This window comes from Raphanus sativus, chromosome 4, assembly GCF_000801105.2.
Source record: "Raphanus sativus cultivar WK10039 chromosome 4, ASM80110v3, whole genome shotgun sequence".
NCBI classification, from domain to species: domain Eukaryota; kingdom Viridiplantae; phylum Streptophyta; class Magnoliopsida; order Brassicales; family Brassicaceae; genus Raphanus; species Raphanus sativus.
The window spans coordinates 39,807,220-39,823,777 of record NC_079514.1 but is presented as its reverse complement, the minus strand read 5'-3'; the positions used below and the strand labels follow the sequence as shown (position 1 = coordinate 39,823,777).

Sequence of the window (16,558 nt, the reverse complement as noted above, 5' to 3'; positions counted from 1 at the left end):
ACAAACTAGTATTGGCCCAATGGTGTCTTGTAGTAATAACAATCTGTGAACTTCACTGGAGGTGTGGTTGGCAAGTAAATCTGTTTATGTGATCCATTACGTCTTCAGTTCATGGAAGAAACGATCTCTCGACCAAGCTGTCTACTTTCCTATGTGTTTGCCTTAAACAAGCAAATATCATATGTGTACTGCTTTTGTCTTCTGTATACGCATATTTTGCGCAAGAACCGTGAGTATTTTTATTGTTCCTTATTTTCCTGACAAAGTTGAACTCAAAAGACCTCAAGCTCCCGTCAACACATATACTCCTGCAGGAGAGTGGACTCAGTGGAGTGAGTTGGTAGAGGATATAACAGAAGCTGATAAGACATCATATAGTGTGATAGTCAACATATGTCAAGAGCTCGAGCCTGCTTAGGTCAAAGACTTCAAGGAAACAAGGTCCAGTAAAGCATTGTCCATTGGACCAGTTTCCTTGTGCAATAAGGTGGGACCATACCAAGCTGAGAAGGGAAACAAACAAATCAGACATTAATATAGACGAGTGCCTTAAAATGTCTTGATTCTAAGGTTCCTCAACTCTTGAAGGGATAACCTCTGGGTGAGAGTGATGGTACAAAATAGAGAGAGAAGAAGAGCTAAAGAGCTTGGAGTATTTGGTCACAAGGTTGTGGAAGAAGGCTCTTCTCATTCTAACATCACTTAGAAGAGACTATGCAACAAGTGTAATTTAAATATATATATTTTTTCTAAGGTAAGTGAAATTAAAATATTGATAGCGTTGTTGTTTAATAATATTTTTATCTTATATACTTTGGTTTATTTTGAAGATAAATATTCTAAGTAATTTTAGGTCTTTCCACTATGTCAATATCGCTGGAAAAATAATTGAATGTAAACATTTTAAGTAATTTTAGGGATTTTTTGTTGTTTCTTTGAGATATGTTTTAAATATGTACTTGTCTATAGGGGTGGGCAAAATATTCGTAAATTTTGATTCGATCCGTTATTCGTTTCGATTCGATCCGAAAAATCCGAATATCCGTAATTTAACGAATCGAAGCAAATACTAAAATCCAATATCCGTCAAAGACGAAGCAAATCACAAATACTAATATTTTTAGAAACGAATATCCGATCCGATCCGTTATATACATATATATGTATACATGTTTATAAAATTATATAATATATACACTTTTATATCTTTATATAAGTTTTATAATGTTTTTATTCACTAAATTAATTATTTAGTTATTAAAAATTTTGAAAGTATGTAGTTTTAAAAAAATAATTAATGAAATATTATTATTTTATTTCAAATTTTCTTCTTTTTCTTTTATTTTCATTTATTTTTTTAATTTTTTATTATTTTTTACGGATCGAATCGGATATCCGGCAAAAATTCGGATATTCGCGGATATCCGGTGTTCCGGATATCCGAAGAGTTACGGATCGGATCGGATCAAAAAATCGAATATTCGCAAGGCACGGATCGGATCACGGATATCCTTAAAATTCCGGATATCCGCTCCGTGCCCACCCCTACTTGTCTATAGATAGAAGTCAAGAGTCAAGTTTCATTTCTCTTTTTTCTTTATCCAAAATTTGTATTTGCGGCTGAGAACTCTCCACAATATATTCAACGTAGTTCTCAAGAAAATTTCTCTAATTATTTTTGGCTTATAGTTACATGAATACAAAAGAACACATGTCCCCGCCACGAAATGTTCTGTACTAATAATATATGTGGACCAAACTGCATTTTATTATAATAACGCCATTTTGCTTACGTTCTCTCTTACATCACCAGGTATATGTAAGAACACACAACCAAACCAAACCAAAGCAAAAAAAAAAACTTCTCATGGCTTCAGAAACAACCCAACAATGTCCTCTTCCTCTTCACTTTGTTCTCTTCCCTTTCATGTCTCAAGGCCACATGATCCCCATGGTCGATATTGCTAGGCTCTTGGCTCAGCGTGGTGTGACTATAACCATTGTCACTACCCCTCACAACGCTGACCGGTTCAAGAACGTTCTTAACCGGGCCATCCAGTCCGGCCTTCCCATCAATCTTGTCCAGGTGAAGTTTCCATCTCAAGAATCGAGTTCATCAGAAGGACATGAGAATTTAGACTTGCTAGATTCACTGGCAGCATCAATGCCTTTCTTCAAATCCATTATCACGCTCGAGGAACCGGTGGAGAAGCTCTTGAAAGAGATTAGGCCTAGACCAAACTGCATAATCGCCGACATGTGTTTGCCTTTCACAAACAGAATCGCCAAGAACTTTGGTATACCAAATATCATCTTTCATGGCATGTGTTGCTTCAATCTTCTTTGCATGCACATCATGCGGCAACACTACGATTTTTTGGATACTATAGAGTCTGACAAGGAGTACTTCTCCATTCCAAACTTTCCTGACAAAGCTGAGTTCACAAAATCTCAGATTCCAATGATCACACACGGTGTTGGAGTTTGGAAAGAGATTTTAGATGGAATGCAAGAAGGTGACAACACTTCTTATGGTGTCATTGTCAATACCTTTGAAGAGCTTGAGCCGGCTTATGTTAGAGCCTACCGGAAGGTCAAGGCAGGTAAGGTATGGAGCATCGGACCGGTTTCCTTGTGCAACAAGGAAGGAGCAGACAAAGCTGAGAGGGGAAATAAAGCTGCCATTGATCAAGATGAGTGTGTCAGATGGCTTGATTCTAAAGAAGAAGGGTCGGTGCTATATATTTGCCTTGGAAGTATGTGTAATCTTCCTCTGTCTCAGCTCAAGGAGCTAGGGCTTGGCCTAGAGGAGTCACAAAGACCTTTCGTATGGGTCATAAGAGGTTGGGAGAAGTATGATGAATTAGTTGAGTGGCTGTCAGAGAGTGGGTTTAAAGAAAGAATCAAAGAAAGAGGTCTTCTCATAAGAGGGTGGTCACCTCAAATGCTTATCCTTACACATCCTGCCGTGGGAGGATTCTTGACACACTGTGGATGGAACTCAACTATCGAAGGAATCACTTCGGGTGTTCCATTGCTCACGTGGCCATTGTTTGGAGACCAGTTTTGCAATGAGAAACTGGCGGCTCAGGTGTTAAAAGTTGGTGTGCGAGCTGGTGTTGAAGATTCAATGAGCTGGGGAGAAGAGGAGAAGATAGGAGTGTTGGTGGATAAAGAAGGGGTGAAGAAAGCAGTGGAAGCATTGATGGGTGATAGTGATGAAGCTATAGAGAGAAGAGAAAGAGTCAAAGAGTTTGGAGAGTTGGCTCACAAGGCTGTTGATGAAGGAGGCTCTTCTCATTCCAACATCACTTTACTCTTACAAGACATAATTGAACAAGCACAAATCAAGAATTAATTGTATTGTTGCTTTTGATAGGATTATCTATTCATGTAATAATTTTTTTTTTTGTAACTGCACTTTTCTGTTTATTTTCAACGTAGTTCTCAAAGATATTTCACTTTGGGGTTTATGAGTACAAAAGAACACATGTGAGTGGCAACGGAACGTACTAGTCTCTATATGTTTTGTAAGCAATAAGCCATTTTGCTTCCTGAACAGTAACGTAGAAATTGTGGGTGAATACGGAAATTACGGTTTTTCTTTGTATTTTTATAGTATTTAATCTATATTTTCACATGAGATAGCTATTTTAAACGTATCTTAATTTTGAGGTATTTTATGACTTTCGGTCTACTTAATTCTCTAATCAAAATGTTGTTTAAAGAATTGAGAGGAAAAGAATAAGTATAAAATGGAGAATGGGACATGGGACATGGGCATGTGAAGGTATCAACATCGGGTGCCATATTTTCTTTTTGTCAATAATGTGCATTTGACAAGGCCCATATCTTACGTTTTTGTCACATTCTTATACCGATATACGTAATGATTTTGTTCAAGACATACGAAGAGATGCTGAATATAGAACAGGTGGTAAAATCCTAAATTTACTTCTTCTTTTTCGAAAAGGGAAACCTAAATTTACTTAAAATTATCCAAACTCACCCAGTTTTACTAAGATATTATTTTTGATATCTTTTATCCCTTTAGTTTTCGACGTAGTTCCCAATAATATTTCGTTTATTTTTTGGGTTATATGAATACAAAAAGGAACAGGAGTGCCTGCCACGAAATAAACAGTGCTATCATGTGGGCTATATTGTTGTAGCGACTAGCGAATAAGCCAATGCGTCATTTTATATTATTTCCTTGTCTTCCAAGTTTGTTTTCCTTCTCTTCAGTCAATATATATACATATATCTATGCAAAGACAAATATACAAACTCACAGCATCCAAATAAAAAGAAAAAAGAAAAAAAAAAGTTTGAGAGAGAGTTCCTCATGGCTTCCGAAACAACAAACCAAAAACTTCATCCTCCTCTTCACTTTGTTCTCTTCCCTTTCATGGCTCAAGGCCACATGATCCCCATGGTTGATATTGCAAGGCTCTTGGCTCAGCGTGGTGTGACCATAACAATTATCACGACCCCTCAAAACACATCGAGGTTCAAGAATGTCCTAAGCCGGGCCATCCAGTCCGGCTTGCCCATTAGGCTGGAGCATGTGAAGATTCCATTTCAAGAAGTTGGTTTGCTTGAAGAACACGAAAACGTAGATTCACTTGATTCAATGGAGTTGATCATACCTTTCTTTAAAGCAGTGAATATGGTCGAAGAGCCGGTCATGAAGCTCATGGAAGAGATGAAACCTAAACCAACATGTCTAATATCTGACTTTTGTTTGCCTTACACAAGCAAAATCGCCAAGAAACTCAATATCCCAAAGATTGTTTTTCATGGCGTATCTTCCTTTTGTCTTCTGTGTATGCATATTCTACACAGAAACCTCCAGATCCTGGAGGCCTTAAAGTCAGACAAAGAGTGTTTCTTGGTTCCTAATTTTCCTGATAGTGTTGAATTTACAAAACCTCAGGTTACTATAGCAAATGATAGTGGAGACTGGAAACAAATCTTGACTGAACAGGTAGAAGCTGATGACGCATCCTATGGTGTAATCGTCAACACATTTCAAGATTTGGAGTCTGCTTATGTGAAGGACTACAAGGAGGCTAGGGCTGGTAAAGTATGGTCAATAGGGCCCGTTTCCTTGTGCAACAAGGTAGGTGTAGACAAGGCTCAAAGAGGAAACCAAGCAGCCGTTGATCAAGATGAGTGTCTTAAATGGCTTGATTCTAAAGGAAAGAGGTCAGTGATATATGTTTGCCTTGGAAGTATATGCAACGTTCCTCTTGCTCAGCTCAGAGAGCTAGGGCTAGGCCTCGAGGAATCCCAAAGACCTTTCATCTGGGTCATAAGAGGTTGGGAGAAGTATGATGAGCTAGCTGAGTGGCTATTGGAGAGCGGTTTCGAAGAAAGAACCAAAGAGAGAGGGCTTCTAATCAGAGGATGGTCGCCTCAAGTTCTTATCCTTTCACACCCCGCCGTTGGAGGATTCTTAACACACTGTGGATGGAACTCGACTCTTGAAGGGATCACATCAGGTGTTCCACTGATCACTTGGCCATTGTTTGGGGACCAGTTTTGCAACCAGAAACTTGTTGTGCAGGTTTTAAAAGCGGGTGTGAGTGTTGGGGTTGAAGAGGTCATGAGATGGGGTGAAGAGGAGAAGATAGGAGTGTTGGTGGATAAGGAAGGAGTGAAGAAGGCAGTTGAAGATTTGATGGGTGAGAGTGATGAGGCAAAAGAGAGAAGGAAAAGAGTTGAAGAGCTTGGACAATTGGCTCACAAGGCTGTTGAAGAAGGTGGCTCTTCTCACTCTAACATCACATGCTTCCTTGAAGACATAATGAAACTAGCACAATCCAAGAAGTGAATTGTACGTATTGTTAATCTCGATTATATAATTGATCATGTAATATTTTATCAGTTATTAAACTTCACAAAAAAAATCATCGTTTATGTAAGGTTGCATAATCGAATTTATATCAAAGTATGTACACTAAATAAGTTTTTTTTTTCATATTCACACATTTAAATAGTGGGAAAAGCAAGTTTATAGTATTTTTTTTGTTAAATTGAGAGTTGAAAGCTAGTGGCTCTGATTTCTGAAGATTACAGCTTCGGCATTGCTTCTAAATACTCCTCAAAGCTTTAGACATATCATCACTGTGTTTGTTTCTCTTGTTGAAGACTTCTCAACAACAATCCTTTTCCTCCTTATGACATAACAAAGTAGGCCTGCGATTTTTGTCCGAACCGGACCGAACCGGTTTTTTTCGGTTTTCGGTTCGGTTCGGTTTTCAATTCGGTATGAGTTTGAAAATTAATTCGGTTATCGGTTCGGTTCGGTTTTCGATTGTTTTAAAAAAATTAAAAATTGTAAAAGCCGAAAATAACCGATAATAACCGAAAATAACCAAAAAACCGAACCAAAAATAACCGAATAACCCAAAAATAACCAAAACTATCTGAAATAACCGACTTTAACTGAAAATACCCGAATATTTTGGAAAAACTATACCAAAATTAACCGGAATTTTTTAAAATCGGTTATTTTCGGAAATAAATTTGAAAACCGAAAAAAAACCGATAACCGAACCGAACCGAAATTTCATTCGGTTTATTTTGGAATTTTTTTAAAAACTTCGGTTAACCGAAAACCGACGGTTCGGTTCGGTTACTAATATAATATGGATGGGCTTTGAAATTGTGTTACTAGAACGCCCAATAATATATCAAAGCCTATTAACTCGGAAGTGAGATGAATGATCAGATCTTGAACTGGAAATAACACTGTCATGTAAGTGTCACTGTCCCTGAAATTGATCATCCCGACAACAACCCACGACACCATCACAGAGAAAACGTAACGTTGTTAATTGTTATTAGAGTGATTTACACTGAGAGTCACTTTTAGAGATGTTATTACATTAACCTGTGCAAATCCATGTATTTAACATATATATATATATATATATATATAATTTTATAAAAATATAAGTTTAAAACAGCAATGCCTTGTTTTCTGAAGTTCAAGTTGCAATTGACAAGTGGCAATCATATGGTCAGTGAGTCAAATTCAGCTTCTTAACTTCTATAAACAGGATTGATTTAACATTTTACATATTTCTAACTTTCTAAGGGTAATGAGTGAGTTTAGGAAATAATAAATCCTTATTTTCTAGATTGTTTTTTTTTTGTTATTTACAAATTTACAAAATATTTATTAGATCATAAATTACAAAATATACGATAAATTAAAACAAGTTATAAAATATGTAGTAGATTTTTTTTATAAATGCAAACCCCAATGTAATTGAAATCTATGGGAAGTATGAAATCAAATCTGGAAAATATGAATGGATGTGCAGTTGGAGCTACAATTAAAAAAACGCAGCCAAGGGAAATATGGCATATCCAATAGAAGATTCCTAATTCTCGTCTTATATATATTTTTTTCCTCGTCTTATATTGTTTCACAATATACTTTTATTTTTATAAAATCAATAAAGAAAAATTTATACTATAGCAGTGTTATAGTGTATAGCACTATTTTCCTATGACTCAAAAGTCTCATACAAAATGTTGCTTCGCTTTTTCACGATTCAAGTATTCTGAATAGTTTCTAAAATATTTTAACAACCATAAATTCAAAATACTACAAAACTGTGGTTACACGGTATAACGTATAGCAAGATTGCTCGTAAAAAGATATCAGTTTATCTCACATAGAAGCATACAGTGAATGCATACACGTGAATCAACAACATAAATACATAACAATTGATCATCACCGAAAATGATATAATCAATATGGTGAATTGGTGATTCGTCTGATGTTTAATGGTTTACGTAACTATGTGTATATCTTAGGTTTTTTTTTTTTTTTTTTTGACATCATGTATATCTTAGGTTTAAAATACGAACCAGACTAACAAAAATAAAGTTGCATGACAGAGATTTTAGTTGTTTGATGTTTTGTAGGCATTTTGCACGCACAGAATATAAATATACAATATGTCAAGTCATCGCATACGTATGATCCCATCGCATACGTATGATCCATCATAGGGTTTATGACCTTTCACACGTATTGGCTTTTATTGTTTAATTTCTTAGGTACTATTAATGTGTTCATCAGACAAGATAACTCATGAAATCGGATCCCATTTTCTTAAAGTAAACGAGAAAGTAAAGTATATATTTTATGGAGTGTGATTGGAGCTGAAGTGAAAAGGGTAGCCAATTAAAATATGGCATATCCTCGGAAGATTCCCAATTCTCAACCCATCATATTTTTTTTCCAAATATTAAATATTATCACATTTTACCAAAAAGTATTATCACATGTATGTAACTTTGCTAGCGTAGAAGGGACATTATAGATGTATGTATTTGTGCAAGTCTATAAAGAAAGCACAAAAGCATCATATGAAACCCTCTCTCCACAGCACCGAAACATGACGGTGGTGTTGGCTCTTGTCGTAGAGCCTCAGGAAGAAGAACCCAACCAGCGGGTTCTTCTATATATGTAGATTTGGGCAACTCGATCTGATCCTTTGGCATTTCCTCTATCTGATTGAAGAAGAAGGAGAAAGAAGATTATGCGTATCTTCTTCTTACTTTTGGGAGTTTTGTTCAACTTGTGTTGGTTCATTGTTTGTATAATTTGTGGTGTTGTGTCTTTTGATTATCTCTCTATCTGTGTGTTTGTAACCTTGATAATTACTATCCTATAGTTTTATGAGTTGATGCTGAACTCTATCGTATCTTAATACTGTATTTCACATCTATGTTACAAAAAAATTAATGATGAGATTTTTGCATAAAGGATGATTTCTTTTTTTGTTGTAGCTTTGCTTAAAACTCAGGATTAGAATGTGATGGCATGTAAAGATTTGAATTTAACACAAATCACTCAAAACCTAATTGTGTTGTACTGAAAATATATATGATTAAATTGATTCCACCAATTATTAGTTTTAACACTATTTTTTTAGAAACCTAAACCATACTATCATTAACCAAAAGATAATAACAGAAAAAATTGTCTACATATAACAAAAGACTAGATTTTGATCCGCGCTTGGAAGCGCGGAATATTTTACGATAAAAAATTCACTAATAATATAACAAATATTTTGGTAATTTTAAAGAGTGAATTTAGAATATTTTTGCATTTAAATCAGTGTTTTTTAATTCAACCCGATTGTGATTATACCGGTTAATCCGGAGATCTGACAATTCAATTTTAGGTTTTTAAAATATTCATATTAAAAAAAATCATTAAAATCCGAGACTAACCGATTGAACTGTTGGATGACCGATATGTAATCTAATTTAATTTAAATTAGAATAGTTTCATATTTGTAATCTTATAATCCAAATTTTAAATTTTATTATTTTGCAATTTATGAAATTATGACGTTTCTACAAAATTTTAAAGAGAAAATGATAGATATAAAATAACTAAGATTAATTATTGTATTGTTTGGAAACATTGATAGTAGTATAAAAAATATTTGTTTGGAAACATTGATAGTAGTATAAAGAAATAAGTATATTGTTTGGAAACATGAATAATAGTATAAAGAAAGGAACATTAATGATTTAATGTAGGTTTAACTATAAAGTATAAAAGTATATTTAATTTAAAAACTTACAAAATAAATGTTAAGTCCAACAGAATGTTTCTGTTTTAATAAGATAGATATGAATGAATCAATAGTGAAAAGATCACGAAAGAGGAAAGAAAACACATAATAGACAGTTAAGATCTTAATTAAAACCATAACATTATCTAACATAACATGAAAGAAAACAAATCAAACAATAGCAGAACATGTCACATTTTTATCATTTTTTAAGAAGAGAAATGTACTAACATTTGAAAATAGAGTGAAAGAACATTGAAGAACAAATCCAGAAAACAAATGTATGTTCCTCAACCGCTTCTGCCAAAGCTGTTAACAAATAGCAAACGGCAAAACATATAAACGCAATTATGTGCGTTGTAGTCAATCCGGGCCTTATTGGGCCCTGCTTTAGTTTCTTTAACAAACCACCCTTGTAAAAAATAATAATTACAAAAATTGCCACTGTAACTTGCTATCTTCTTCCCCCAATGGCTGCAAAGAGAGAGAGAGAGAGAGAGAGAGAGAGAGTTTGGTTTGGTTCATCTTCTTCCCTTACAGATCAGCCTCCCCCCTGAACCCTAATTCACTCATCGATTTCGAGATTCAAAATCAGATGCTATATCTCCGCCGATTCGTAACCAACCAGTCGTTCTAAGACTCTTCTAAGGTTCGCTTTTATTCCATAGTTTCTCCGATTAGGTTTCCATGAATCTGTTTCCTTCTCAATTAATCTCACCTTGATTCTCCTTTTATGCAGATTCGTTGCGTTGCTATGAAGGAAGAGTTCGCGCCCGGCGGTGGCGGGATCAGTTCGGTTAAACGGATGGCCTTAGACGGCGACGGCGGCGAGAGGAGTAGGAGGATTAGCTGTAAGCGAATCAAAACGACTCTGGTCAATGGTTTCATCGTTTACACCAGAACGAGGAGGACTAAACTTAACAATACTGTTGTTGAGAGCTCGGCTAGTCTTAATGAGTCGAAACCTAGCGTCACTGAGAGTTATTGCGTTAAGAATACTGTTGTTGAGAGCCCTGTGGAGAGAACTGCTGCGGAAGAGCGCTTAGTTACTGGCAGCTTAGCTGAAACTAACATTGCTGAGAGTTCTTGCGTTAAGAATAGTGTTGTTGAGAGCTCTGTGGAGAGAACTGCTAAGGATGAGCGCTTAGTTACTGCCATCTTAGCTGAAACTAACATAAGTGAGAGTTCTTGCGTTAAGAATACAGTTGTTGAGAGCTTTGTGGAGAGAAGTGCTAAGGAAGAGCGCTCAGTTACTGGCAGCTTAGCTGAGATTATGGCGGGGGATAAGTTCAGAGAAGTGGATAGTACTGCGAGTGGCAGTAGTTGTACATTATTTGATGTTGTGATTGATGATATACAGTTTGAAGAATTGTTACATGAAGCTGTTCCGGTAGAGATTCTTCCGGAAGGGAGTTTGGATTTTGAGGTGGCGAAAGACAGAACCATGGGAAACCCTTATTTGGCGTGGAAGGCGAATAGAAATGGATCTTTTAAGCGTACGAAACAGATTTATAAATCGTTTTCGAGACTGAAGAAGGTTAACAAGTTAGTGCCTAAGGATGCAGAGGTTCTGGCAGAGTCAGAATTGGATAGTGAGGGGTTGGATGAGCAGAATCGTTCTATGAGTCTGGCTGGTATACCCACTGTAGTCCGCAAAAGGCCAGATACAGTGAGGGAACTTTTTGAGACTGGTATACTTGATGGTGTGTCGGTGGTTTATACGGGTACTGCTCAGGTTGGGAAATTCTGTTTTGTTTTTGTATTTTGTGACCATTTCATTCTAGCATAATCTAAGTAGTTATTTTTTAATGTTTTAGTCTCAAGGCTTTGGTCTACGTGGCATCATTACAGATGGTGGAATTTTGTGTTCGTGTTCCTCCTGTGATTGGTCTAATGTAAGAATATGTTACTCTGCAACTCGTTATGCAGGTTGACTATTATAATCTCTAGTTATTCTGTCAGAAATATTCTGGTGTACATAAACACGTTCTTTTTGTAGGTCGTTACAACTTCCCAATTTGAGATTCATGCTAATAAGCAATACAAACGAGCATCACAATATATTTGCTTTGAGAATGGTAAGAGCCTGCTAGATGTTCTGAAGATTTGTAGGAACGCTCCTCTACATTCTCTTCGAGCAAAAATTCTTGATGCTGTTGATAGTGCGTCTAAAGAAAAATGCTTCACCTGTAAAAGATGCAAAGGTGAGTGTCATATTATTTCTCCCTAGCGTGTTCTTAAATGTAACGATTGCTTTGATTATGTGGTCATATTGAACTTAATGCATGTGGTTTCTAGGCGTGGGCCATTTTTCCTCTTTTGGCCATAGAGGGTTACTGTGTTTGTCATGCTCAGAGATAGAAAATTCTCAGACCAGCCCTACTGCTAAAAGGACCCCAACTAGTGCGCCTGCGTGCATAACATCTCTGGCTAAGAGCAAATGGAAGATAACAAGAAAGTTGGTAACCTTTATTCTATGTTCTCTTAGTCATAAGGTGTCTCTTCTACTATTTATATTTCCATCTTATGTGTAGGGAATTTTATTTTATTTTCTTCGGGTATCATGCATTAGTATAAATACTCATTCTCTACTGTCTTGTTTTGCTTTTTCAGACGATCAGAATCCACATTGAAGTCGCCTCTATCTATATCACCACTGGGAAATAGCACTCAGGAGATCACAAGAAAGTTGGTACCATTTTGCTGGTTTTTTTATGTTTGTATGTATTGCATCTTCATCAACCATTGCATTGATAGGATTCTTTTTGCAATTTTGTTGTCGCTTAAGCATATGCTATATTGTAATGTATGTCCTTTTTCCTTGAATCTGGTCATCAAAATTTAAATTACCACCTGCGTCTCAGGGCATTACGTCAAGCATTGGTTGGAAAGGCGCTCAGTGCTTCTACAAATATAGCTTCACATAATAATTGCAGATCTGAATTTAAGATGTTGGTATCTTTACTTAATGATGATATTAGCCAAACTAACGCTGCTGATGATAAAGAGTCGTATTTTGACGTGTCTGGTTCCTTGTATTTTTGAAGGTTAGCCCAACATTCTGTGACCCCCAAGGCTTTAAAAAGCGTGCCCCTTTCTGCTTCTTCAAAAAAGAGGAGTTGTAGAACAACGAGAAGGTTAGTATCTTTTATTTGTAGCAAACTTCTTTTGTTTATTTTTCTGCTGGTTTCGAACTATTATGTTTTACATATATCTCTTTGCATGCAGGGATCAAGGATTGCATAAGTTAGTGTTTGAGAGAGAGGGATTACCAGATGGGACTGAACTAGGATACTATGCCCGCGGACAGGTTAGCTACCTTATCCTACGTGTGGTTATATATATCTCTGGACCTGACCTTCTCTTTTAAGACGTAATATCACTGTGGGCAGAAATTGCTTGGAGGCCACAAAATGGGTGCCGGAATTTACTGTTACTGCTGCAAGTGTGAGGTACTTGATATTATACACTGTACATCATGATTCAGGCATTATCAATTCGTTCTTAATCTTGCATTTTTTCGTGCAGGTGAGCCCATCCGTGTTCGAAGCTCATGCAGGCTGGACATCTCGCAGAAAACCGTACGAATTTTCTCCTATCTCTTTTCTATTGGAGTTTTGCATTCCTTCAATGTCTTATTATTCTCTATTTATTGCAGTTATTTTTACATATATACATCTAATGGTGTGTCGCTTCACGAATGGGCAATGACTTTCTCACAAGGCCGGAAATATTCTGCTAATGAAAATGACGACTTGTGTGTCATTTGTGCTGATGGTGGAAATCTTCTGCGCTGCGATAGTTGTCCAAGAGCCTTCCACATAGGTAAAGCTGTACTTAAAACAGTTTTGCAGCATGCATTTCACTTTCTTTCTTTGCCTCTTGAATAACTTTTCCTATAGTTCAGTATCTACACTTGTTGGTTACATATTGCATGCAGCATGAGTTAATTGTATGATTATTTACTGATCTAGAAAAAGTATGAATATATCTATAGGCAGGATCACTTCGAAAAACCTTTACAATTTTAACTTCTTTTCTGTATGTCAGATCATGTCTCTCAAACAGTAGAGTCTGTTGATATTCTTATGTTTTGGATCATTCTGTTGAAATTCGATTATTTTTCTCAACTTATCTATCTGGTGTCTGTGTAGAATGTGTTTCCCTTCCAAGTATTCCTCGTGGTAACTGGCATTGCAAATACTGCGAGAAAAATTCCAAGAGCGAGACTGTTGGAGAGTACAATGTTAATGCATCTGCACCTGGTCAACTAGAAGGAGTTGATCATGCTGAGCAGTTAGCTGGACGATGCATTCGAGTTGTCAAGAACATGGAAGCTGAAACAAATGGGTGTGTACTATGCAGGTAATTATTCTGGGCCGAGTCTAATTTCTTCTTCTTTTGAATGTGCGGTATGCTTAAAATTATTTAACTACCATGTCCTTCGATTTAGTTGGGCATTACTAATATGTGCACGAACCCAGTATATTAAACATCTTAACTTATTTTTGTCCGCAGTGGTTCTGATTTCTGCAGATCCGGATTCGGGCCACGGACAATCATTATATGTGATCAGGTATTTCATCAATCGTTGCGAGATCCTTAATTAGATTATTTGCATGTCACACTAATAATAACTACTGTTACTTGTATTTACATTGCAACAGTGTGAAAAGGAGTACCACATTGGATGTCTGAGTAGTCACAACATTGTGGATTTAAAGGTGGACGGCATAGCTCTATCCCCAGCTTATAGCTTCTTCGTTCTTGCACATATTAGATCTTCCAGATTTTCAGCTAACACGATATAATATGATTTTCTGACAGGAATTACCTAAAGGAAATTGGTTTTGCTCTATGGACTGTACGAGGATCAACTCCACTTTGCAGAAGTTACTGCTTGGTGAGGCGGAGAATCTTTCAGATTCGTCTCTGGAAATAATACGCATGAAGCAAGGAAGAACTGATGTTGATTCCGTCAGTCATCTAGACATCAGATGGAGACTGATCAGCGGCAAAGTTACTTCTCCTGAAAGCCGGATGTTACTGTCTCAGGCATTGGCTATTTTTCATGTAAGCGGCTTTGCAGTTGTAACTTTATTTCTTAGCGATCCTTTTTTTTCCAATCTGATAAGTGGTACTGTAAGACAAAGTACGAATTGGCATAGCTTATTGCTACTTCTCTTTTCATTTAGTATTGGTTAGAAAATTATGGGGCAGGGTACCTAGCAGAGTGAAGGAAGGTTGCATAGGTCTACATTATCTTTAGTATAGTTACTTAAAAACTTAAATCATGTTTATTTTGTTTCATCTTAGATTTGGTTAGTATCTACGAACATCTCTATTTGTATATCTACAAGTTAAAAATAAAGTAAGGCATAACCTTTGTATTCCGTTGCATGGGTCATCGTATGACTAACGTTCCTTTAGTAAAGTTCCTCAAAACTTATACCATGTGAATGCTTTCTTTTTTCAGGATTGCTTTGATCCTATAGTTGATCCAGTTTCTGGACGTAATCTTATTCCAAGAATGGTTTACGGGTAAGGACTCTTCCATCATGCCTGCTTCAACTAGCCTGACTTTTGATTCCAATAACACTTTCATTAACAATCAAAGTGCATTTTTTCGTTTAGGAAGAGTATGCAAGGACAAGACTACGGGGGAATCTGCTGTGCTGTTTTGACTGTGAAGTAAGAAAGATCTTTTCCTCGATTTTAATATAAACCAGAAGCCATATATTTATTTTGCTGCTGCGAATTTATGTAGTGAAACTGTTGTCTCTGCTGGACTAGTACGAGTATTTGGACGAGAGGTTGCAGAACTTCCACTAGTTGCAACACGCATCTGCAGCCGAGAGAAGGTAAATGTCTTATTGTCCCATTTACAAATCATATCTAGAAGATTAATTGTGTTTCCTGATTGATGGACCAGTGAGGTTCCTTTTCCTGCTTAACCGAGTTTCATGGTTTTATGTAACACAAAACAGGGCTACTTTCAGTTGCTATTTTCCTGCGTTGAGAAGCTACTCTCGTTCCTGAATGTCGAAAGCATCATGGTTCCAGCAGCTGAAGAGGCAGAGCCCTTCTGGATTAACAAATTTGGGTTCAGAAAACTCGCACCTGAACAGGTAACCCCCCCCACCACAATGGATATTATTCATTTGTGAATTGTGTAGTTTCTGAAATTTGAATCTCATAACCAATGAAACACTTTATTGTTACAGCTCAGCAAGTATGTAAAGGTGAGCTACCAAATGGTGAGGTTCAAAGGAGCATCCATGCTGCAGAAACCGGTTCGTTCGCACCAGATCACTGACAAGAAAACCGAGGCGGAAGACAATTTTGATTTGAAACAACCTAAGGAGTCGTTAAAGATGGATGAAAGAGTGGATGAGTGAGTTTTCTTACGAACAATAGAGACATGTGTATATTTTGTAGATTAGAAACGAAACTCCTTTTGTTTTACCTTTTAGATTCAGATTTTACCTTCTGTTCTTACTGGAAAGAAATATTTTAAGAAAGCAAAATGTTATAATTTGGATTTTACATTAACATTGTTTCTTTCATTTTCTGCTCATTGTAGTCCACGTTTATTCAAATGCTACACCATAAGTATTGTAAAACAAAGTAATGGATGTGAGTTATGCGTTAATGACCACAGAATCTTATAGCTTTTGTTGAATAAAAAAGATCAATAAGGAAGATAGACTCTCACTCTCCAAATTTGGATAATGAGATGGTGATTTTATAGAGTTCAACTGCAACTTATCTTCCTAGAAACAATGGAATTTATGGAAAGAGGGTTTAGAGTCTAGGAAGATGGTAAAATTGTAAGGACAATCTTAATTATTGCATTTTCTTTTCATTTATGGAGATGGGTGAATAAGATGCAAGTTTTATTGATCAGATAAGTAGACTTTCAACTTAACAAATCAAATTTT

The 16,558-nt window shown here is 36.3% G+C and overlaps 3 protein-coding genes across 3 annotated transcripts; all 3 read left to right on the top strand.

The window, feature by feature from the left end:
- The first annotated feature begins 1,821 nt into the window (after positions 1-1,821).
- LOC108854439 (UDP-glycosyltransferase 73C1) lies at positions 1,822-3,464 on the top strand. Its single transcript, XM_018628004.2, has one exon. It carries the CDS (start codon positions 1,868-1,870, stop codon positions 3,356-3,358), a length of 1,491 nt encoding a protein of 496 aa, XP_018483506.2. The 5' UTR covers positions 1,822-1,867; the 3' UTR covers positions 3,359-3,464.
- Positions 3,465-4,296: 832 nt separating this feature from the next.
- Positions 4,297-5,933, top strand: LOC108852109 (UDP-glycosyltransferase 73C2). Its single transcript, XM_018625605.2, has one exon. The coding sequence runs from the start codon at positions 4,346-4,348 to the stop codon at positions 5,834-5,836; it is 1,491 nt and encodes a 496-aa protein (XP_018481107.1). The 5' UTR covers positions 4,297-4,345; the 3' UTR covers positions 5,837-5,933.
- Positions 5,934-10,100: 4,167 nt separating this feature from the next.
- On the top strand, positions 10,101-16,169 carry LOC108855414 (uncharacterized). Its single transcript, XM_018629225.2, has 21 exons — positions 10,101-10,266; positions 10,357-11,352; positions 11,435-11,512; positions 11,617-11,821; positions 11,916-12,075; positions 12,231-12,305; positions 12,482-12,568; positions 12,665-12,754; positions 12,846-12,927; positions 13,010-13,069; positions 13,146-13,198; positions 13,276-13,442; positions 13,772-13,982; positions 14,136-14,193; positions 14,285-14,341; positions 14,445-14,690; positions 15,094-15,158; positions 15,252-15,308; positions 15,385-15,478; positions 15,605-15,745; positions 15,842-16,169. The coding sequence occupies exons 2-21, from the start codon at positions 10,372-10,374 to the stop codon at positions 16,013-16,015; spliced, it is 3,141 nt and encodes a 1,046-aa protein (XP_018484727.1). The 5' UTR covers positions 10,101-10,266; positions 10,357-10,371; the 3' UTR covers positions 16,016-16,169.
- The last annotated feature ends 389 nt before the right edge of the window (positions 16,170-16,558 follow it).

Coding starts and splice junctions, on each gene's coding strand:
- LOC108852109 (XM_018625605.2), top strand. CDS start 4,346: ATGGCTTCCGAAACAACAAACCAAAAACTTCATCCTCCTCTTCACTTT.
- LOC108855414 (XM_018629225.2), top strand. CDS start 10,372: ATGAAGGAAGAGTTCGCGCCCGGCGGTGGCGGGATCAGTTCGGTTAAA. Junction 15,159..15,251: donor ATTCCAAGAATGGTTTACGG/GTAAGGACTCTT, acceptor TTTTTCGTTTAG/GAAGAGTATGCAAGGACAAG. Junction 15,746..15,841: donor GAAAACTCGCACCTGAACAG/GTAACCCCCCCC, acceptor TTATTGTTACAG/CTCAGCAAGTATGTAAAGGT.
- LOC108854439 (XM_018628004.2), top strand. CDS start 1,868: ATGGCTTCAGAAACAACCCAACAATGTCCTCTTCCTCTTCACTTTGTT.